The sequence below is a fragment of the Amia ocellicauda genome, chromosome 12, assembly GCF_036373705.1.
Source record: "Amia ocellicauda isolate fAmiCal2 chromosome 12, fAmiCal2.hap1, whole genome shotgun sequence".
NCBI classification, from domain to species: domain Eukaryota; kingdom Metazoa; phylum Chordata; class Actinopteri; order Amiiformes; family Amiidae; genus Amia; species Amia ocellicauda.
The window spans coordinates 24,028,347-24,052,186 of record NC_089861.1 but is presented as its reverse complement, the minus strand read 5'-3'; the positions used below and the strand labels follow the sequence as shown (position 1 = coordinate 24,052,186).

Here is a 23,840-nt window from a genome sequence, read left to right as displayed (position 1 = left end):
AAGAGAAACGGAGAGAGGCGGAAACAGGAGCCAGAAAAGGCAGCAGTGCCACCAGCGGGCCAAGACGGGATCCTACAAAAAGATCCTAGAAAACAACAAAACAAAAAAAGTGGAATTACAACTGAAGTCCCCAAGAGGAGACCCCATCACCATCGCCCTAGAGATACTCAAGCATCATCCAGGAGCGGGCCAGAGCAAGCGCTCCCAGAGAGTAACATGACACTTTGACCCCGGAGTCACCACATTCCAGCGCAAGACAATCACAGACCGTTAATCTGGAATAAATACCAACGCCAATTGTGGAATAAGCACCTGGGGGTGCAGCCTTACTAAAAAAAATAAACACCTTTGTAGAATAAGAGGACAACCTGGATAAGTAGATTCCCCTAAGACACCGGGGAGCAACCGACAGCGCACTGAAATAGGACCCAGAAGTGGAATAGCCCCGTCCGTACTGGAATAGGGAACGGTTCAATGTGGAATAAGTTCTGAAGTGGAACACGAGCCCTGAAAGTGGAATTAAAGTGGGGGTGAGTGAGCGGTCGGGAGCGAGAGAGCAGGGGGAAGGGTGGGACGAGACGCTCGAGACGGACAGACACTGCCATTGTCAGACAGACGTGCAGGTGCGGAGATGTGGAGGCCAAGGGAGACGCGCACCCTGACGCTGTAATGCACCAACAACCTGACACTCTCACACCCTGACACCCTAACACAGTTGCCATCCTCTGGCAAACAGCCACCCTCTCCCTCCCCCTGCCCTCAGAACTGCCCTCCCAGATCGACTCTGACCCCCCCATGACGATGACTGTCAGTGATCCGTGTCCTGCAGCCCCAGCACAGTCTTCAGGACTGCACAGCACAGCAGCACTGATAGTGGGAGCGGCGGTGGCAGCGCTGGTCGGCCAATCGCGAGACAGAGACGGCCCCGAATAATGTGCGTTTTAAACCCGCAGTCGTCTCAGCCGACCAGGAGAAGAAGCAGCAGCCTGCACAGAAAGGAAAGGGTCGCCCAGCCCAGCCACCCTCACTGCCCAGTACACTGAACTAACACACAGGGACACGAGGACGGGCATCTGCAGGGGACAGACAGAAAGACAGATCGAGACGCCTGAGGTAAGTTTAACCACTACTAACTCTGGGCTGTATTCTGGTCACTAACACCACTGTTCTGATTTTGTAGCGTGATTTGTTCCCTGTGTAAAAGCAACACCGCGCTGGCTACAGTCTGGCCCCTATACTATACTATAGTCCCCACAGCGCTGGCTACAGTCTGGCCCCTATACTATACTATAGTCCCCACAGCGCTGGCTCCAGTCTGGCCCCTATACTATACTATAGTCCCCACAGCGCTGGCTACAGTCTGGCCCCTATACTATACTATAGTCCCCACAGCACTGGCTCCGTTCTGGGCCCCTATACTATACCATAGTCCCCACAGCACTGGCTCCAGTCTGGCCCCTATACTATAGTCCCCACAGCACTGGCTCCAGTCTGGCCCCTATACTATAGTCCCCACAGCGCTGGCTCCAGTCTGGCCCCTATACTATACTATAGTCCCCACAGCGCTGGCTCCAGTCTGGGCCCCTATACTATACTATAGTCCCCACAGCGCTGGCTCCAGTCTGGGCCCCTATACTATGCTATAGTCCCCACAGTGCTGGCTCCAGTCTGGGCCCCTATACTATACTATAGTCCCCACAGCTCTGGCTCCAGTCTGGCCCCTATACTATACTATAGTCCCTACAGCGCTGGCTCCAGTCTGGGCCCCTATACTATACTATAGTCCCCACAGCGCTGGCTCCAGTCTGGGCCCCTATACTATACTATAGTCCCCACAGCTCTGGCTCCAGTCTGGCCCCTATACTATACTATAGTCCCTACAGTGCTGGCTCCAGTCTGGGCCCCTATACTATACTATACCATAGTCCCCACAGCGCTGGCTCCAGTCTGGGCCTCTATACTATAGTCCCCACAGCGCTGGCTCCAGTCTGGGCCTCTATACTATAGTCCCCACAGCGCTGGCTCCAGTCTGGCCCCTATACTATACTATAGTCCCCACAGCGCTGGCTCCAGTCTGGCCCCTATACTATACAATAGACCTGAATGGTTCCAATGGGAAAGGAAGGAGAGAGAGGAAAGAAAGAGCGAGTGATTAATAGATATCTTAAGAAGTGGGACAGAGACAGATAATTAAATGGTACTGTGGAAAGAGGGGGGTGACAGTTTAAGTGGTAGAAATTGAGAGAGAAAGAGAGAGACTGATATTAAATGGAAGAGATAGGGGGAAAAAAGTGATGGGGGAATGAGAGTGGGAGAGAGAGCAGGAGAGGAGATTGTTACCATCACTGCCCACCCTTTCCAGAGGGAGAGGGGGAGAGAACGCAAGAGAGAGAGAGCGAGAGACAGACTGGCAGGCCCTATAAGCAGGGAGATATGGAAATGTTAGTGGGGCTGGAGATTAGCAAACAGCAGGATAAAGAATGTGTTAAAAGTATGTGTGTGAGAGTGTGTGTGTGTCTGTGAAAGTGTGTGTGTGTGAGACAGTGTTTAAGTGGACAGACAGGGAGAGAGGGGAGAGTGTGGGAGAATATTAAACAGCAGAGAACAGGGAAAAGATAGGAGCTGAGAGAGAGAGACACGTCAGACTCACTGTGACTCTCATTCAAAATTCATATAGCAAAAACGAGAGAGAGGGAGAGAGGGGTCAGAGGGAGAGTGAGAGAGAGAGAGAGCTGTAAACGATCTACAGCCAGCAGTGTTATCTGGATTAGTGTTGTAGAGATGAGCCTGATTACAGAGGCACGATATTAACAAGAACAAGAGGGAGGGGGATGAGAGAGGCAGGGAGAGAGGGAGGGACAGAGAGAGGCAGGGAGAGAGGGAGACAGAGAGGGAGAGAGGCAGGGAGACAGACAGAATAGACAGAGAGAGAGAGAGAGAGAGAGAGAGAGAGAGAGATCAACAGACACACTTGAAAAACATTCAATAACATCAAAATGAGGACACTAACAAACAGTAAGAAACCTTCGCTCTGAAGCGTCCCCAGATCAATAGCTGATCAGAGCGACAGTGAGCCGGGCTGCACCGGCTACAGGTGACTCCCTACAGACAGGGAGCTGATCTATAGGATGCACGACCTGTCAGGGAGAGACCCTCCTGCTCAGCTGGGGATCAATACTGGTCACTGAGAGAGCTGATGGGCCCATGTCCCACCACAGCACTCACACACACTCGCACTGCCCAACGGGAGAGAGAAGGACAAGGAGAGGGGCAAAGGGAGGGGAATGGAGAGATAGGGGCAATGAGTGGGGGGAACAGAGGGAGAAAGAGAGAAGGAGATGTGGGAATGGGAGAGGGACAGAGGGGAAGAAGTGGACAGGGGACAGATCCAGTATAACATTCTCTCTCTCTTTCTCTCTCTCTCTCTCTCTATATATATATATATATATGAGAGAAAGAGAGAGAGTGCAGACAGACAGATGGGAGCAAGTAATACTCCATCTGGTGGGGGCCAAGTGAGAGATGAGGAGAGAAAGAGTGAGTGGGGTACAGGAGAGAGAAATAAAGGGAAGGATGAGCGGTAGTAAGAAAGTAAGACAGGCAGATGTGGAGTATGTCAGAGGGCAGGGAGACAGCACAGAGAGAGGGGCAGAGGGGTTGAAAACAGCAGGCAGGACTGCGTGCCCACCCGGATACCGCAGATCATAGTGAGGCTGGCAAACGAGGTCAGGATTTTTCAGAGACACGAGAAAATACGCGTAATCTGCGGCTTTGCGAGCTCACAAATGACGCCATGGCGCAGCAATTTCACACTGGGGCGGGGGGCTGCAATCCCCTGATCCAGGCTGTAATTCGGGGATTTATTATTAATACTATTATTTATTTATTTGGTATTATCATTTTGTTTCCCCTCTGTGTGAGTTTGCTCTTGCTCGCCGGTGGGACTGTGATGTGGGGAGGCACATTAGACGACGGGACGGCCGTGCAAGTCTTTTATTCAAACCAACACCGACTTCTTCCTCCCTAAAGCGGCTTCGTCAGGGCGGCCGGTAATCCGGACTGGCACGGAGCTCGGGACCCCAACACATCACTGCAGATTAAGCCAAAAACGGAGAGACGGAGAGGGAGAGTGGCCCGTGCTTTCCAAAACCATTAAATACTGTCAATTATATAAAGTGGAATATACACTTTTTACGCATTCTTACATGTCACCAGTTTTCCAACAAAGGGACGTGGTGGAAATAAATCAATAGGCTACATTAAATTAGTTGTTTTTTCGCTTTGTTTCAACAAGGAAAGCGGAAAGCTGGAGTGATTTCATGTAAGAGAAGCTTAGGACAGGTATCTATCTGGTTGTGTGTTTTAAACAGTTTAGGCATCGGGTTAGGCTATAATGCGGGTCAATCCAATGCGGATTAACTGTAATAGAAATCTGCCGTCAGGGATAATACGGGGTTGTAGTGGCGGTGGTGGGGGGAGCTTTAGAGATGACACTAATATAACGGACTGTGAACCTCTGATTGTACGTGCAAAACAAATGCAATGGCAGTATAGGCTGCAGCTGGTACGGGCATGTTTTGACACACTGGAGGGTGTGTTTGGGATGCAGCCGTGCTGAATTGATACCGAAAAACACACCAACGACGAACACTAGAACTAAAATCCAGGACGGCGGACCCAGCAGGCGTGCGGTGGGAGATGACAGCCAGCGCTGGGAGGAGATGAATGGGCCAGGGGCTGGGTCCACTCCGCGCTGTGTACGGTACCGGCTCAGGGTCTTTCGTTACTGGACTTATATGGGAAACCAAGGGCAGCACTGGCCAGTTGAGTTTTGTACCTTATACAGCACGGCACAGAAGTGTGTTTGTATTGATTTATTGCACATGCGCTTCTGTAAGGATCATCGGTTGCAGACGCTGGTTCATGCGTGGTTTTGTTTGCGTCTTTGTTGCTCTGGGCTTATATAACTATAACTAATAGCCTAATAATAATAATAAAACCAACAATATAATAAGAATACAATATTATTATTAGCATATTAATATTATTAGCAGGAGTAGGGCTATTATGGCTTCTATTACAATTAATCTTTGGGTTCAAATAGGCTAAGTATATAATTGCGCCAGGTCAGGGATATTAACGGCCGCGGTGCAGGTAAACCCTGTTTATTTGGCATGTGAAACAGCGGCTTTAACATTTGAATTTGCGGTGAGAGGCCCGTGGGATGAAAGTCAGTTCACAGTGACCTCCGTGGCTGCAGTGTGTGAACCAGCAATATTGCCCGGCGACTCTACGCCTGTCCTGGTTTGAGCGGACTGACTTGAGCCCTTCTTCCTTTAAACTACCGGGCACGGCGGTGTACCTATAGTTTGCAGTGACCTGCAGTTTCCTAAGCAAGATAAAGGGTTTTTTCCAGTGACTTAGCGCGCTACTTCAGAGGCTTTTCAACGTGTCAGGAGAAATTGAGGTCAGATCTCGCAAGAGAGAGAGAGAAACAAATCAACCAGCGAGTTCGTGAAAAGTCACCGCCACTCCGAAACACAGACGTGCTGCGCTTAATGCAAACGGACTGCAGAACAGAGAAAAATGCATTACTGCCAGTTGAGGGAAATATATATGTGTGTGTGTGTGTGTTCAGAACAAGACTTGTTCGCTCAATAGACCTGACTGAATTAGCGCCCGGGGTACCATTGCTGTTGATAGAGGAGCAATCGCGCACAACTGCCTGTCTGTGACTCCCTCCTCCCTCTCCCCCCTCTGTATCCATCCATCCTTCCATCCCTCTCCCTCCTCCTTTCTATCCCTCCCTCCCTCCCTCTCCCTGTCCCTGTCCCTCCCTCTGTGTATGTGTTTATGAGGGTTGTAGTGCTGGATGTAAATAACGACCCTGCTGGCCTACAGCTCCAATATTGGCACTTCCAACTGGGCTTGTTAGTTTTTGCATGCAGGCCGTCTGAAAATAAAACACTACTTTACATAGCGCTCTGCGGGCTGCCGGAGGGGAGGGGAGCCGGGGGGGGAGAGCGAGTTTCTCTCTCTCTGCTGGTCAGCCCTGACTGTAATCCATTTCTTCTGTCCTTTCAGTAGCGTGAATGTGGGGCTATGGTGCTATCTTGGGGGTGCTGGTGTAATTCTGGTCTTGTTTGGCTTTCCTGTACTGTTGAAAATGACACCAGCCCTGCAGGTGAGCTTCGGGCCCCAGGGTGTGGCAGACTGTGTCGCAGCTGTAGAATCGATAGAATTCCAGGCCTCTTGTGTTTATGAGTGGGTGTGTGTGTGTGTGTGTGTGTGTGTGTATGTGTGTGCATGCATGCGTGGGTGGGGATGGGAACAGTACTGAGGACCCGAATGGCCCAGGGAACCACAGCAGACCCTGACACACAGACACGCTGAGCTCTGGGAAAGCAGGCCGGGTCACTGGGGGTCAAGAGGCAAGCTGACCGGGCCACCTGTCGCCCTTTCTGTCGTCCACGCACACACACAAACAGAACCGCACAGAAACACGGACACACACAAAACACGCAAACGCACATGAACCAAAACACACTCACACTAGCGCCCACAAAAACACTTGTGCATCCTGATACACACAGCACACAATTTCACACACGCAAACCCTCCTCTTTCAGTTGCTGTGAGGGGGGGGGTTCCTGTCCCAAGCCCAGCTCAGACTGCAGCACGGCTCTCCATGCAATCGGACAGCGGCTCATTCTCGAAGAGTCTCTCTGCATTCTGAGCTACAGACCGCTGCCCACACACCCTGCTGCTGTTACTCATACACCGTCGGATGACAATTGCCCCATCAATTAGGCTGAACCAACTCTTAACTAGAATCCAGGCCCTGTCTGCAGGCCCCCCAACCTTCCCGTGAACAGACAGACACACAGCCTCTCGACATAGACACTGTTGACTGGACAGGGGACGCATCCAGAGTGTGTAACACTCTCCTGTGTATGTGTGTGTGTGTGAGCGAGTGTGTGTGAGAGCGAGAGTGTGACTGAGAGAGAGTGTGTGTGTGTGGTATTATCCTTAACACCTGCTTAATCCTTACAATCACATTTCCATATGCTCTCTAATCCTCTCTCCCACCATCTCTCTCTCTCTACCCCTCTCTCTCTTTCTCTCTCTGCATGAAAGGAGTGACCCAAATAATCCTCACTGCTTGACAGACACATTGCTGAGCAACTCCCATCTAACACACACACAATACACAAAAAACACACACCGCAAACCAATCACATGCACACAAAAAACACAATCTCTCAAATACACACACAGCACAACAGCTGCTACACACAAGGTAGGACTTTTATTTTTGGTTCAATAATACACACTCTCATACACACACAGACACTCACTTGTACACACTCACACAGACACGCTCATACACAAACACACACAAAGTTCACAGAGTACCCAGTCAGGCACACACACAGTTGTATGTCCCTGCACAGGGCTAGCTCCCGTCCCAGGGAAGTGTGTATCCTGTGCCCAGCTCCACGTGTCGGGCAGCCATCTGCGCCGCGGCCACTTCCTTCCACACGCTTACCCCCCCGTCAGCCACTGAGCGCTCACTGGCTGGGCTGCCATCTCAGTGAAGCACTGTGCTCACCCACCTCACCCCACCTCCCTCACCACACACACACACACACACACACACACACACACACACACACACATACACGTCTGTGTGCGCATTATGTAAACTTGCCAGAAGTCTTCATTAGGGTATACACTCACCTAAAGGATTATTAGGAACACCTGTTCAATTTCTCATTAATGCAATTATCTAACCAACCAATCACATGGCAGTTGCTTCTATGCATTTAGGGGTGTGGTCCTGGTCAAGACAATCTCCTGAACTCCAAACTGAATGTTTGAATGGGAAAGAAAGGTGATTTAAGCAATTTTGAGCGTGGCATGGTTGTTGGTGCCAGACGGGCCGGTCTGAGTATTTCACAATCTGCTCAGTTACTGGGATTTTCACGCACAACCATTTCTAGGGTTTACAAAGAATGGTGTGAAAAGGGAAAAACATCCAGTATGCGGCAGTCCTGGGGGCGAAAATGCCTTGTTGATGCTAGAGGTCAGAGGAGAATGGGCCGACTGATTCAAGCTGATAGAAGAGCAACTTTGACTGAAATAACCACTCGTTACAACCGAGGTATGCAGCAAAGCATTTGTGAAGCCACAACACGTACAACCTTGAGGCGGATGGGCTACAACAGCAGAAGACCCCACCGGGTACCGCTCATCTCCACTACAAATAGGAAAAAGAGGTTACAATTTGCACAAGCTCACCAAAATTGGACAGTTGAAGACTGGAAAAATGTTGCCTGGTCTGATGAGTCTCGATTTCTGTTGAGACATTCAGATGGTAGAGTCAGAATTTGACGTAAACAGAATGAGAACATGGATCCATCATGCCTTGTTACCACTGTGCAGGCTGGTGGTGGTGTAATGGTGTGGGGGATGTTGTCTTGGCACACTTTAGGCCCCTTAGTGCCAATTGGGCATCGTTTAAATGCCACGGCCTACCTGAGCATTGTTTCTGACCATGTCCATCCCTTTATGACCACCATGTACCCATCCTCTGATGGCTACTTCCAGCAGGATAATGCACCATGTCACAAAGGTCGAATCATTTCAAATTGGTTTCTTGAACATGACAATGAGTTCACTGTACTAAACTGGCCCCCACAGTCACCAGATCTCAACCCAATAGAGCATCTTTGGGATGTGGTGGAACGGGAGCTTCGTGCCCTGGATGTGCATCCCACAAATCTCCATCAACTGCAAGATGCTATCCTATCAATATGGGCCAACATTTCTAAAGAATGCTTTCAGCACCTTGTTGAATCAATGCCACGTAGAATTAAGGCAGTTCTGAAGGCGAAAGGGGGTCAAACACAGTATTAGTATGGTGTTCCTAATAATCCTTTAGGTGAGTGTATAGCTGCACTGCCCGATCACTTTGCTATGGGCGATTATCTTGCATCTACTGTGTACACACTCTCTCTCCCTCTCTCTTTCTGTGCCTCCTTCTCTCCATCTCTCTCTCCACCTCTCTGTCTCCTTCACTCAGTCTATTCCTCTCATGCTCTCTCTCTGTCTAAATTACCTTTTCTCTTTCCCTCCCTCTCCCCAGATCAGTGTACTCCGGACTCACCCTGTGTTAGCCCTGCTCTCCCCCTCCTTGCTGCACACAATGTCAGTGCAGAGGCACTGTGACCAGTCTGTCCGTCTGTATTAACCCCTGCCTGTCTCCTGCGAGAGCCGTGCTAATTGACTGGCCTGTCCGGTCGATCAGTGGATATGTACTCATCCCTCTCTCTCTCCCTCCCTCCCTCAGGCTGCAGGCCGCACTAATGTACTGGAGTCAATCAGTGTGTCTTGTTATTAACCCCTCCTTTAATCTTGCTCTCTCACTCTCGATCAGCGCACTGAGCACACACTCAAGCGTCCAGTCAATCAGTGCATCTTCATTCTCCTGTTTCACTCTCCATTTCTGTGCCACCCCCCCGCAAATAGCTCTCAGTGCCTCTACAGCTCCTCCATATCAACGCAGGACCAGCGAACTCTTCTGCACAGCTGACCGCGGTACATCTAAATTGACCTCTCTCTTTCTCTCTCTCTCTCTCTCTCTCAGGGTGGAAGAAGTTGGTGCATCACATCGGGTCCCTGTCCAGATCCCTTGCCTTCCGATTGGCCAGAGACTACAGAAGCCGCACGCGCAAGAGAGAGGGGGAGGGCGTGGCCTGAGGCAGCTGGGAGGGCAGGAGGAGGAGGAGGGGCCTAGCACGGATCACCATGGCGCCTGATGGCGTGGCAGAGCTGCGCGATTGGCTGTTCCTGCTCCTGCTGTGCCTCACGCTGCTGGCCGAAGCCCTTGAGTTCGCCGCCGCTGCTGCCGCTGCAGCTGCCGCCGCTCCTGCAGACGGGGAGTCTGGGGAGCCCTGCCCGGCTGCCTGCCGCTGCGACGACGGCTTCATCTACTGCAACGACCGGGGGCTCCGCGCCATTCCCCCCGGGATCCCCGCTGACGCCACCGTGCTGTACCTGCAGAACAACCGCATTCCCAACCAGGGTATACCGGCGGGGCTGGCGGCGCTGATCGGCGTGCGGGTCATATACCTGTACGAGAACGAACTGGATGACTTCCCGCTGCACCTGCCGCCCTCCCTGCGCGAGCTGCATCTGCAGGACAACAACATCCGCAGCTTGCCCCGCGCCGCACTGGCCCGTCTGCCGCTGCTGGAGAAGCTGCACCTGGATGACAACTCGGTGTCCACCGTGAGCATTGAGGACGACGCCTTTGCCGACAGCCCCCGGCTCCGGCTGCTCTTCCTGTCGCGCAACCACCTGAGCAGCATCCCATCAGGGCTGCCGGCTGCCCTGGAGGAGCTGCGGCTGGATGACAACCGCATCTCCACCATTCCCACGCACGCCTTCCGCGGCCTGCCCAGCCTGCGCCGCCTGGTCATGGACGGCAACCTGCTGGCCAACCAGCGCATCGCTGACGACACCTTCAGCCGGCTGGGCAACCTGACAGAGCTCTCACTGGTGCGCAACTCGCTGCTGGCACCGCCGCTCAACCTGCCTGCCCAGCACTTGCAGCGGCTCTACCTGCAGGAGAACGCCATCGGGCACGTGCCACGGGGGGCACTGGACGGCATGCGCCGGCTGCAGCGGCTCGACCTGTCCAGCAACAACCTCACCTCCCTGCCCCGTGGGCTGTTCCGAGACCTGGACAGCCTGTCGCAGCTGCTCCTGCGCGGCAACCCCTGGCACTGCGGCTGCAACCTGTTGTGGCTGCGCGACTGGCTGCGGGCACGCGGCTCCGTGAACGTGCGTGGTCTGATGTGCCAGTCGCCCGAGCGCGTACGTGGTATGGCCCTCAAGGACCTGGGTGCCGAGATGGACGACTGTACTGAGGGGGGAGGTGGAGGTGGTGGCGGGGGCGGGGGCGGGGGCGGGGGCGGGGGCCGGGGGCCAGGGCCGGGAGCGGGGAGGGCATCGGGTGCACAGGGAGGGCAGGGAGCGGGCAGCGCCACCACCTCCACCACCACATCCCCTCCCCCCCAGGGCTCCCTCTTCACTCTCAGGTCCAAACGGCCCGGGATCCGGCTCCCCGACTCCGGCCTGGACTACCCACCCAATGCTGGGGGCAGCGAGGGGGGCCAGGCCCTGGTGCTGAAGGTGAAGCCGCTGACCCCTGACACTATCCACATCACCTGGAGGTCGGCGCTGCCCGTGGCCTCCTTCCGCCTCAGCTGGCTGCGGCTGGGCAATAGCCCGGCCGTGGGCTCCATCACCGAGACGCTGGTGCAGGGTGACCGGCGGGAGTACCTGCTGACCCCGCTGGAGCCCAAGTCCAGCTACATCATCTGCATTGTGCCGCTGGGCAGGGGGGGCAGTGGCGGGGACAGCTTGGCCAAGGGTTGGGGCGGTGGTGCTCCGTCCGCACCCAACGACAGCCCGGTCTGTGCCAAAGCCGAGACGGCAGACCCCAGCCTGCCAGGCAGCGACTCGGAGGGCGAGCAGCCCGGGGACCAGCTGGCCGCGCTGCCCCTGGCCGGCATCATCGGGGGGGCCACCGCGCTGGTCTCCTTGACCCTCATATTCGGTATCTTCTGCTGGTACGGCCACCGCTCTGGCTACCTGTTCGCCCGCGAGCAGAGCTACAGCCGGGGCAGCGGCGGGGGCAGCGGGGTCAGCGTGGTCGGCCCCCGCAAGCCCCAGGACGACTACGCCGAGTCAGGCACCAAGAAGGACAACTCTATCCTGGAGATCCGAGGACCCGGCTTCCAGATGACGGCACTGGGCAGCCGGCAGCCTCTGCAGCCCAAGCCACGCGAGGACTACGTCATCCACACCATCTTCCCCTCCAACGGCACCAGCCTGTACAAGAGCTCGCACCACAGTGCTGGCTACGGCACCAACCGCGGCTACCGGGAAGGAGGCATCCCCGACATAGACTACTCCTACACGTGATATATATATATATATATATATATACACACACACACACACACACACACACTACTCCTCCACTTGACACACAAATGCAGTGTACTGCTATACACAACACACACACACTCTCTCAAACACATACACAACTCCTACAGGTGATACACACACACAAAGATGACTCCTACATGCGTTTCACACACACGAACACGCACACACGTGCAGACTTGTGGGCTGAGACTCACACACTGGGCAGTGGAGCTACAGAACCTCCCAATCGCAGCTGGATTGGGGGTGGGAGGCTGATGGAGGAAACCCAGGATCAGCAAGAGGGAGACAATGACACTGACAGACAGCAGTGACAATCAGGAGTGTCTCCCTCTCTCACTCCTCCCTCGTTGGGCCGGACAATCTGGAGGACGTGAGGAGACACCCCCCTGATGGAGGCCGGGGGGGGGGGGTATGAGCAATGGTGCGGCGCTTTGAAACTAATCAGGGATAACTAAAACCGCCAACACTGTGGACCTGGGAGCTGTCCCGCAGGGGGGGGCACGGGGCAGTGCGGGTGGGGGAGTGGGACGGGACAGACAGAGGGGTGGGGGGGCGGGGTAGCGCTGTCCAGCTGTGAATGTGATTACAGCGTTTTCCAATGACATCGTACAGTTTCGTTCTGTTGGTGTGTTTTTATTTTTTCAGTTGGCGTGTCTTTTAATTTTGGGGAACGGGGAGCAGGACAGGGGATGGGGGTGCAGGCAGTCCACATAATGGAGTGAGAGAGAGAGAGAGAGAGAGAGAGAAGAGCCCGAGACGAGACAGCTGAAGACTTGAGCAGGGTAAAAGAGACAGGGACAGAGGGAGGAAGAGGGGTACTTGATCTCCAAGCTACAACACAGTTACTGCCCTTAAAACGCACAACATACACATACATAAGATATACACACATAACATACACTCAACATACAGACACACAAAACATGCACAGTCGCACAAGATACAAACAGACAAAGACACACAAAACATACAGACGCACAAAACATACTGAGAAACACACATGCATAACATACAGTCTCACACACACACACAGACGGATGATGCCCTGCTCTGTGCCCCTCCCCATGCCTCCACACTTCTGGGTGAACAGACCCCTGATGGGCACGGAGACGCACGGACCCGCCGCCCCAAGATGGCAAAGACCGACCTATTCACACCTTAGTTCACTGACCCAGTTGGGCGCTGTATCCGATCCGCTCTCTGCTCGGGTCGAGGGCGACACTGTGACGCCACACCTGTTTACACACACAACCCCGGACCTCAGCTACACTCGGCCCTGCTGGGACCGAATTGTGAGTGAGTGGGAGACCGTGTGGGGTCTCGGCACTATCAGGGGAGAGAGGGAGAGAAAGGCAGAGGAGGAGGGGAAGAAGGGAAGAGGTGAGGGCTGGGAGAGGAGAGGGTGCACGTTTCGAATCCACAGCATTGGGGGGGCAGCGAGGACGAGGCGCCACCAAGGGAGAGGAGGAGGAGACGGCCCCCAGACACACGGACAGAGCTGCTTGCAGGGGCCGAGGTGGTCCCGATTCATTTCTGGATCTTGTCGGGTTTTTTGGGGGGTGGGGGGGTTGTGTTTTTTACACAGCGGGTAGGCAGTGCCGGTGACCCACTGATGCTGGGCAATACGAGTGCCGCCACCACCGCGACAGACTCTGGGTGATTTTCTCTCTAGCTTGTGTCTTCCTGTGTCTCTTCCTTCCCTCTCTCTCTCGCTCTGCTTACTCCTTTCTTTCTTCCTCTGCTTGTCTTTGGTAGGTCACTGAGGTCCAGCGCATCTCTCTCGGGCTCGAGCCGACAACACTTGTGTATATTAAAAGAGAACAGACTATTTTGCATAAAAGTTTTCTTGTTTGTTTTTTTCTATATATGATTAAAAGGGAGGTGAACTGAAGTGAGAGACTGTGTGTCGTTCTTCTGGGCAGGGAGGGGGGAGAGAGGGAGAGGAGGAAAATACTGGTGGTGCGTAACTCTAAGTGTGTCTCTAGGTATGTGTGTCAGTATTATTGATGTCCCAGAGTTGCTCTTTAATACAGATTAATCCCCAGAGCTCCAGACCAGGACACACTGACACACACACACTCTGACACACACATACATACACACACACACACACACACACACACACTCTGTTACCCTGACACACACTCTGACACCCTGACCCTGACCCTGACCCTGACACACACACACACACACACACATAGCTTGGCAAACACAAACTGACTCACACTGACACTCTGGACTCGCAGGCCGACACCCCGACACCCACGTGGAGGCGAGAGGGAAGGAAGGGGGCAGAAACAGGAAAAAGAAGAGAGAGAGAGAGGAATGGAGAGGGCGGGGAGCGGGTGTGTGAGAGGGAGAGGGGGAGCAGGGCCTGTAATGTGCTGCTCTGTTAAGCTGCATTAGACCCCAGGGTGGAGGGGGGGCACAGCCGGGACGGCTAATAGCACGCAGTCACTTCCGTCCAGCCTGCATTAACACACTGGGGGCAATCACACTCATTAGGCTAATTGAAGGCTAACGATCCACCGGCTCCTTCAAGTGAGTGGGGGGGGGGGGGGGGTGTTTATAAGCATGTAATAAAAGGAACAGACTGACCTCTCCGTCACCTATCTCCTACTTTGTGTCCCAGTCCCCCTGCGTCCCTCTCTCTGTCTCTCACGGTCTCTCAGTGTCCCAGTGTCCCTCTCTCTGTCTCTCAGTGTCCCAGCATCCCTCTCTCTGTCTCTCAGTGTCCCAGCATCCCTCTCTCTGTCTCTCAGTGTCCCAGCATCCCTCTCTCCGTCTCTCAGTGTCCCAGTCTCCCTGTGTCCGTTTCTCTCTCTCTTAGTCCCAATCTCCCTCTCTGTGTCCCAGCCTCGCAGTGTCCCTCTCTCTGTCTCTGTCACCCCTTTTCCAGTGGCATATCCAACCCGACCCAGAAGCAGGCCATGAACTCCGGTGGAGGAGTTAACTGAACTAGTCATCACGTAGTGTCAGTCTACCCTATTATTAAATTTAAATAATAATCATCATTAATAATATACATGAATAATAGATCACAAGTAGTATTAATTAAAGCAAACTTGAAACCTTCACTACTTCTTTCTCCAGCTGCTTCATCCCTGCTTCCTCCTGTCTTCCCTCCGTCTTTTCCTTTCACTCCCACACGTGCACACACAATCGCACAGACGCACACAGGTTCTACACACAGAGGGTGTGACCACACACTGCCTGTGACCCTGTGTGCAGTGCAGTGTGTGTGTACACAGCGTCTGTATTCATACTGCGTCTCTATACCGTGTTGTCCAGAGTGAGAGCGCTGTCTACACTGCTGTTGCCCTCTGGCGGCCGTGCTCAGCAGGCACACCCCCACTCTCTGTTTCAACACAAAGGAAGTGCAAGAGGGAACGGAGAGCAGACCCAGCGATCTCTGCTGCCCTCTTGTGGCAGACATTCAGAACTGCTGCACTAATCTGCGCCAAGTTCATTTCATATCGTCTGAAGCTCTGACCGGCTGACAATGGCATTAGACTGAATTGTCTCACTTGGTATGTTATTGCAATAATTAAATACATCACTATGTACAGATGAGTAAAGAAGGAGCCATTAGGATGCATGAATAGAGCTTTATAAGTTGGATCAGCAGTCACACAAAGATCATTGAACACTGCGGGAAGCAAGACCGACTACAGTACCACATGCCATGGGGCCCTACAGGACCATCCCACACAGACACACTGCAGCCCCTGGGCCCCCCAGGCTCTTGAGCAGGACTGTCGAGGGCTTACCTGCATTGACCACCGCGTCCAGCTCCAGCCGGGTGATGTCCCCCCGGAGCAGAGAGACCTTAGCGGTCAGCGCCTGGTCGCTGGAGTAGAGCGCCTGCCCTGGGCTGGTTCCTGTGAACACACACATCGTACCACCACATCAGATACTGAACAACACACTGACACTCAGACACAGACACACTAACAAACACACTAACACCCCCACACACACACCAAGATACACACACTAACACCAAGACACACTCTGAGACCCAGAAACACACCCAGACCCCCTGACCAACACACTGACACAACGACTCCCACCTGACCAACACACTGACACACCCCCTGACCAACACACTGACACACACCCTGAACAACACACTGACACACCGACACCCAGACTGACACCCAGACACACTACACCCCATCCCACTCTCACACACTGACACACAGGAGGGAGGTTTGTTGGGGAGGGGTAGTGGAGGGGGTACCTTTCGGTTTCCAGACTGGAATGTCCTCCAGGGACAGGTAGTCCTGAGTCCTGTAGAGACGCCTCCTCTCCTCCTGACTCAGAGAGGACAGGTACCCTGGACACACAGAGAGATGGAGGCAGGCAGTCAGATAGACAGAGATGGAGAGGTAGATGGAGACAGGCAGTCAGACAGACAGACAGCACAGCCTGCGGACATTACGCTATACTATACTACACTGCACTATCCAACACTACACTATACTATACTACAGCACTCTGTCCAACACTACACTGACTGCACTATACTACACTATACTGTCCAACACTACACTACAGGGACTGCACTATACTACACTACTGTCCAACACTACATTATACTACACTGCACTGTCCAACACTACACTACACTACAGTGACTGTACTATACTATACTACACTGCACCGTCCAACACTATGCTACAGTGACTGCACTGTACTATACCACACTGTCCAACACTACATTATACTATACTACAGCACTGTCCAACACTACACTACACTGACTGCACTATACTACACTACTGTCCAACACTACACTACAGTGACTGCATTATACTATACTACAGCCTCTGTCCAACACTACACTAAACTGACTTCACTATACGGTCTAACACTATACTGTCCAGCACTACACTAACTGCACTATACTACACTACTGTCCAACACTACATTATACTACACTGCACTGTCCAACACTACACTACACTAAAGTGACTGCACTATATTACACTACACTACAGTGACTGCACTACACTACAGTGACTGCACTATACTATACTACACTACACTAGTGACTGCACTATACTATACTACACTACAGTGACTGCACTATACTATACTACACTACAGTGACTGCACTGTACTACACTACAGTGACTGCACTACACTATACTACACAACAGTGACTGCACTATACTATACTACACTACAGTGACTGCACTATACTATACTACACTATACTACAGTGACTACACTGTACTACACTATAGTGACTGCACTACACTATACTACACTACAGTGACTGCACTATACTACACTACACTACAGTGACTGCACTACACTACAGCGACTGCACTATACTATACTACACTACAGTGACTGCACTATACTACACTACACTATACTACAGTGACTGCACTATACTATACTACACTACAGTGACTGCACTATACTATACTACACTACAGTAACTGCACTACACTATACTACACTACACTACAGTGACTGCACTACACTACAGCGACTGCACTATACTATACTACAGTGACTGCACTACACTATACTATACTACACTACACTACAGTGACTGCACTACACTACACTATACTACACTACACTACAGTGACTGCACTACACTACACTATACTACACTACAGTGACTGCACTACACTATACTACACTACACTACAGTGACTGCACTACACTATACTACACTACACTGACTGCACTATACTACACTACATTACAGTGACTGCACTACACTATAGTGACTGCACTACACTATACTATACTACACTACAGCGACTGCACTATACTACACTACAGTGACTGCACTATACTATACTACACTACACTGGCTGCACTACATTATACTACACTACAGCGACTGCACTATACTATACTACAGTGACTGCACTACACTACACTATACTATACTATACTACAGTGACTGCACTACACTATACTACACTACACTACAGTGACTGCACTACACTACAGCGACTGCACTACACTATACTACAGCGACTGCACTATACTACACTACACTACAGTGACTGCACTACACTATACTACACTACAGTGACTGCACTACACTACTAAACAGCGACTGCACTATACTATACTACACTACACTACAGTGACTGCACTACACTATACTACACTACACTGACTGCACTACACTATACTACACTGCACCGTCCAACACTATGCTACAGTGACTGCACTGTACTATACCACACTGTCCAACACTACATTATACTATACTACAGCACTGTCCAACACTACACTACACTGACTGCACTATACTACACTACTGTCCAACACTACACTACAGTGACTGCATTATACTATACTACAGCCTCTGTCCAACACTACACTAAACTGACTTCACTATACGGTCTAACACTATACTGTCCAGCACTACACTAACTGCACTATACTACACTACTGTCCAACACTACATTATACTACACTGCACTGTCCAACACTACACTACACTAAAGTGACTGCACTATATTACACTACACTACAGTGACTGCACTACACTACACTACTGTCCAACACTACATTATACTACACTGCACTGTCCAACACTACACTACACTAAAGTGACTGCACTATATTACACTACACTACAGTGACTGCACTACACTACAGTGACTGCACTATACTATACTACACTACACTAGTGACTGCACTATACTATACTACACTACAGTGACTGCACTATACTATACTACACTACAGTGACTGCACTGTACTACACTACAGTGACTGCACTACACTATACTACACTACAGTGACTGCACTATACTATACTATACTACAGTGACTGCACTATACTATACTACACTATACTACAGTGACTACACTGTACTACACTATAGTGACTGCACTACACTATACTACACTACAGTGACTGCACTATACTACACTACACTACAGTGACTGCACTACACTACAGCGACTGCACTATACTATACTACACTACAGTGACTGCACTATACTACACTACACTATACTACAGTGACTGCACTATACTATACTACACTACAGTGACTGCACTATACTATACTACACTACAGTAACTGCACTACACTATACTACACTACACTACAGTGACTGCACTACACTACAGCGACTGCACTATACTATACTACAGTGACTGCACTACACTATACTATACTACACTACACTACACTATACTACACTACACTACAGTGACTGCACTACACTACACTACACTACAATGACTGCACTACACTATACTATACTACACTACAGCGACTGCACTATACTATACTACACTACAGTGACTGCACTATACTATACTACACTACACTGGCTGCACTACATTATACTACACTACAGCGACTGCACTATACTATACTACAGTGACTGCACTACACTACACTATACTATACTATACTACAGTGACTGCACTACACTATACTACACTACACTACAGTGACTGCACTACACTACAGCGACTGCACTACACTATACTACACTACACTACAGTGACTGCACTACACTATACTACACTACAGTGACTGCACTACACTACACTACAGTGACTGCACTACACTATACTACACTACACTGACTGCACTACACTATACTACACTACACTGACTGCACTACACTATACTACACTACAGCGACTGCACTATACTACACTACACTACAGTGACTGCACTACACTATACTACACTACAGTGACTGCACTACACTATACTACACTACAGTGACTGCACTACACTATACTACACTACAGTGACTGCACTACACTATACTACACTACACTGACTGCACTATACTATACTACATTACAGTGACTGCACTACACTATACTATACTACACTACAGCGACTGCACTATACTATACTACACTACAGTGACTGCACTATACTATACTACACTACACTGGCTGCACTACACTATACTACACTACACTACAGCGACTGCACTATACTATACTACAGTGACTGCACTACACTATACTACACTACAGTGACTGCACTACACTATACTACACTACAGTGACTGCACTACACTACACTATACTAGTGACTGCACTACACTATACTACACTACAGTGACTGCACTACACTACACTACAGCGACTGCACTATACTATACTACACTGACTGCACTACACTACACTATACTACACTGCACTACACTATACTACAGCGACTGCACTATACTACACTACAGTGACTGCACTACACTATACTACACTATACTACACTACAGCGACTGCACTATACTATACTACACTACACTACAGTGACTGCACTACACTACACTGACTGCACTACACTATACTACAGCGACTGCACTATACTACACTACACTACAGTGACTGCACTACACTATACTACACTACACTAGTGACTGCACTACACTATACTACACTACAGCGACTGCACTATACTACACTACAGCGACTGCACTATACTACACTACACTACAGTGACTGCACTATACTACACTACAGTGACTGCACTACACTATACTACACTACAGCGACTGCACTACACTATACTACACTACAGCGACTGCACTACACTATACTACACTACAGCGACTGCACTATACTATACTACACTACAGTGACTGCACTATACTACACTACACTACACTACAGTGACTGCACTACACTACACTATACTACACTGCACTACAGTGACTGCACTATACTACACTACACTAGTGACTGCACTACACTATACTACACTACAGTGACTGCACTACACTATACTACACTACACTACAGCGACTGCACTATACTATACTACACTACAGTGACTGCACTACACTATACTACACTACAGCGACTGCACTATACTACACTATACTACACTACAGTGACTGCACTACACTATACTACACTACACTACAGTGACTGCACTACACTATACTACACTATACTACACTACAGCGACTGCAATACACTATACTACACTACAGCGACTGCACTATACTACACTACAGTGACTGCACTATACTACACTACAGTGACTGCACTACACTATACTACACTACAGTGACTGCACTACACTATACTATACTACACTACAGCGACTGCACTATACTACACTACACTATACTATACTACACTACAGTGACTGCACTACACTATACTACACTACACTATACTACACTACAGCGACTGCACTATACTACACTACACTATACTACACTACAGTGACTGCACTACACTATACTACACTACACTATACTACACTACAGCGACTGCACTATACTACACTATACTACACTACAGTGACTGCACTACACTATACTACACTACACTATACTACACTACAGCGACTGCACTATACTACACTACACTATACTACACTATACTACACTACACTACAGTGACTGCACTACACTATACTACACTACAGTGACTGCACTACACTACACTATACTATACTAGTGACTGCACTACACTATACTACACTACAGTGACTGCACTACACTACACTACAGTGACTGCACTGCACTACACTACACTACAGTGACTGCACTACACTACAGTGACTGCACTACACTATACTACAGCGACTGCACTATACTACACTACAGTGACTGCACTACACTATACTACACTATACTACACTACAGCGACTGCACTATACTATACACTACACTACAGTGACTGCACTACACTACACTGACTGCACTACACTATACTACAGCGACTGCACTATACTACACTACACTACAGTGACTGCACTACACTATACTACACTACACTAGTGACTGCACTACACTATACTACACTACAGCGACTGCACTATACTACACTACACTATACTATACTATACTATACTACACTACACTACACTACACTACACTATGTTACACTGTCCAAGTTCCAACACTGTGTGTGCTGTAACTAAGCCCACCCCTGAGCACTCACTCTTGGCTTCTCTCCAGTCGCTTTTAGGCGAGTCGAGGTCGACGGTGCCGCTCCGGGCAGCCATGGCGGAGACCGGGCTGCAGTGCAGGGAGGCAGAGGCGGCAGCGACCAGGACCGCGGCCCCCACAGCCGCACAGCCTCCTCGGAGCAGCGCACGACCCCGGGGGGCGGAGACGGAGACGGGGGAGGCTCGGGCAGCACCGCGGACGGGACTACCCGGGGTCAGCCACCTGGACGCCGGGAAGGAGGTGGAGAAGTTCGCACCCCCGCAGCGGAGGACACCGAGCCGGGCCGAGGACAGGGTCGGCGGGCTCCCCGCAGTGTGGACGGCGCAGGAGCGGGACTTCAGTCGAGCGGCGAGCGAAGTCAGACGAAACACCATTCTCACAGCCCGACACCCGGAGTGAGGAGTTAGTAGTATCGGTTTCACTTTCCCGAGGACCGCCGGGACACGGAGCGCCGCCACCGCCGGCTCCGATAGGGCAGACCGGCCAGACCCCTCGCCCGACAGGCTGTAAACAAAGCCACGCTCGCCAGGTCAGAGCGCCAATCCGCGGCAGAGGAGGTGACGGGCCGCGCTTGCGCTGCAGAGGATTGTGGGAAGCGTAGTTCTGTTCCTGGGAGGTGGTTTACTGTGATTGGAGTAATTTGTCAGGGATTTGTCCTGGTACACACAATACAATTGTCATGAAACGTCCATGTATTCAAATGGTATAATACACAGTACGGTTAATCAATCAATCAATATTGCAATCCATTTTAATTGACGTTATAGCCCCCTTCTCCATAGTGGCTGACAGAGATTCATAAGTGTAGTGTAGTGGACTGCTCCAGACCCACTCACTGTACTGGACTGGACTAGACTGGACTGGACTTCTGCAGAGTCACTGACTGGACTGGACTGCTGCAGAGTTACTGACTGGACTGGACTGGACTGGACTGAACTGGACTGGACTGCTGCAGAGTTACTGACTGGACTGGACTGGACTGGACTGAACTGGACTGGACTGGACTTCTGCAGAGTCACTGACTGGACTGGACTGGACTGGACTGCTGCAGAGTTACTGACTGGACTGGACTGCTGCAGAGTTACTGACTGGACTGGACTAGACTGAACTGGACTGGACTGCTGCAGAGTTACTGACTGGACTGGACTGGACTGGACTGGACTGGACTGGACTGCTGCAGAGTTACTGACTGGACTGGACTGCTGCAGAGTTACTGACTGGACTGGACTGGACTGGACTGCTGCAGAGTTACTGACTGGACTGGACTGGACTGGACTGAACTGGACTGGACTGGACTGCTGCAGAGTCACTGACTGGACTGGACTGGACTGGACTGGACTGGACTGCTGCAGAGTTACTGACTGGACTGGACTGGACTGGACTGAACTGGACTGGACTGCTGCAGAGTCACTGACTGGACTGGACTGCTGCAGAGTTACTGACTGGACTGGACTGAACTGGACTGGACTGCTGCAGAGTCACTGACTGGACTGAACTGGACTGGACTGCTGCAGAGTCACTGACTGGACTGGACTGGACTGGACTGGACTGCTGCAGAGTCACTGACTGGACTCAACTGGACTGGACTGCTGCAGAGTCACTGACTGGACTGGACTGGACTGGACTGGACTGCTGCAGAGTCACTGACTGGACTGAACTGGACTGGACTGCTGCAGAGTTACTGACTGGACTGGACTGGACTGGACTGAACTGGACTGGACTGGACTGCTGCAGAGTTACTGACTGGACTGGACTGGACTGGACTGAACTGGACTGGACTGCTGCAGAGTCACTGACTGGACTCAACTGGACTGGACTGCTGCAGAGTCACTGACTGGACTGGACTGGACTGGACTGGACTGCTGCAGAGTCACTGACTGGACTGAACT

At 51.1% G+C, this 23,840-nt stretch overlaps 2 protein-coding genes across 4 annotated transcripts in view; one reads left to right on the top strand and one right to left on the bottom strand.

Moving 5' to 3' along the window:
- The window catches only part of macrod1 (mono-ADP ribosylhydrolase 1), a 64,050-nt gene extending 41,539 nt beyond the window's left edge, over positions 1-22,511 (bottom strand). For 2 of the 3 annotated variants that reach the window (XM_066718846.1, XM_066718845.1), the window contains exons 1-3: positions 21,944-22,509; positions 16,265-16,360; positions 15,792-15,902 (exon numbers count right to left, since the gene is read on the bottom strand). In XM_066718846.1, coding sequence (XP_066574943.1) covers positions 15,792-15,902; positions 16,265-16,360; positions 21,944-22,325 — 589 coding nt within the window. In that variant the 5' untranslated portion in view covers positions 22,326-22,509. Of the gene's footprint in view, positions 1-15,791; positions 15,903-16,264; positions 16,361-21,943 lie in introns of all 3 variants that reach the window. The other variant, XM_066718847.1, reaches the window with a different exon arrangement.
- Positions 945-12,494, top strand: flrt1a (fibronectin leucine rich transmembrane protein 1a). The gene is made up of 2 exons (XM_066718844.1): positions 945-1,113; positions 9,650-12,494. Exon 2 carries the CDS (start codon positions 9,811-9,813, stop codon positions 11,992-11,994), a length of 2,184 nt encoding a protein of 727 aa, XP_066574941.1. The 5' UTR covers positions 945-1,113; positions 9,650-9,810; the 3' UTR covers positions 11,995-12,494.
- Positions 22,512-23,840: the final 1,329 nt, after the last annotated feature.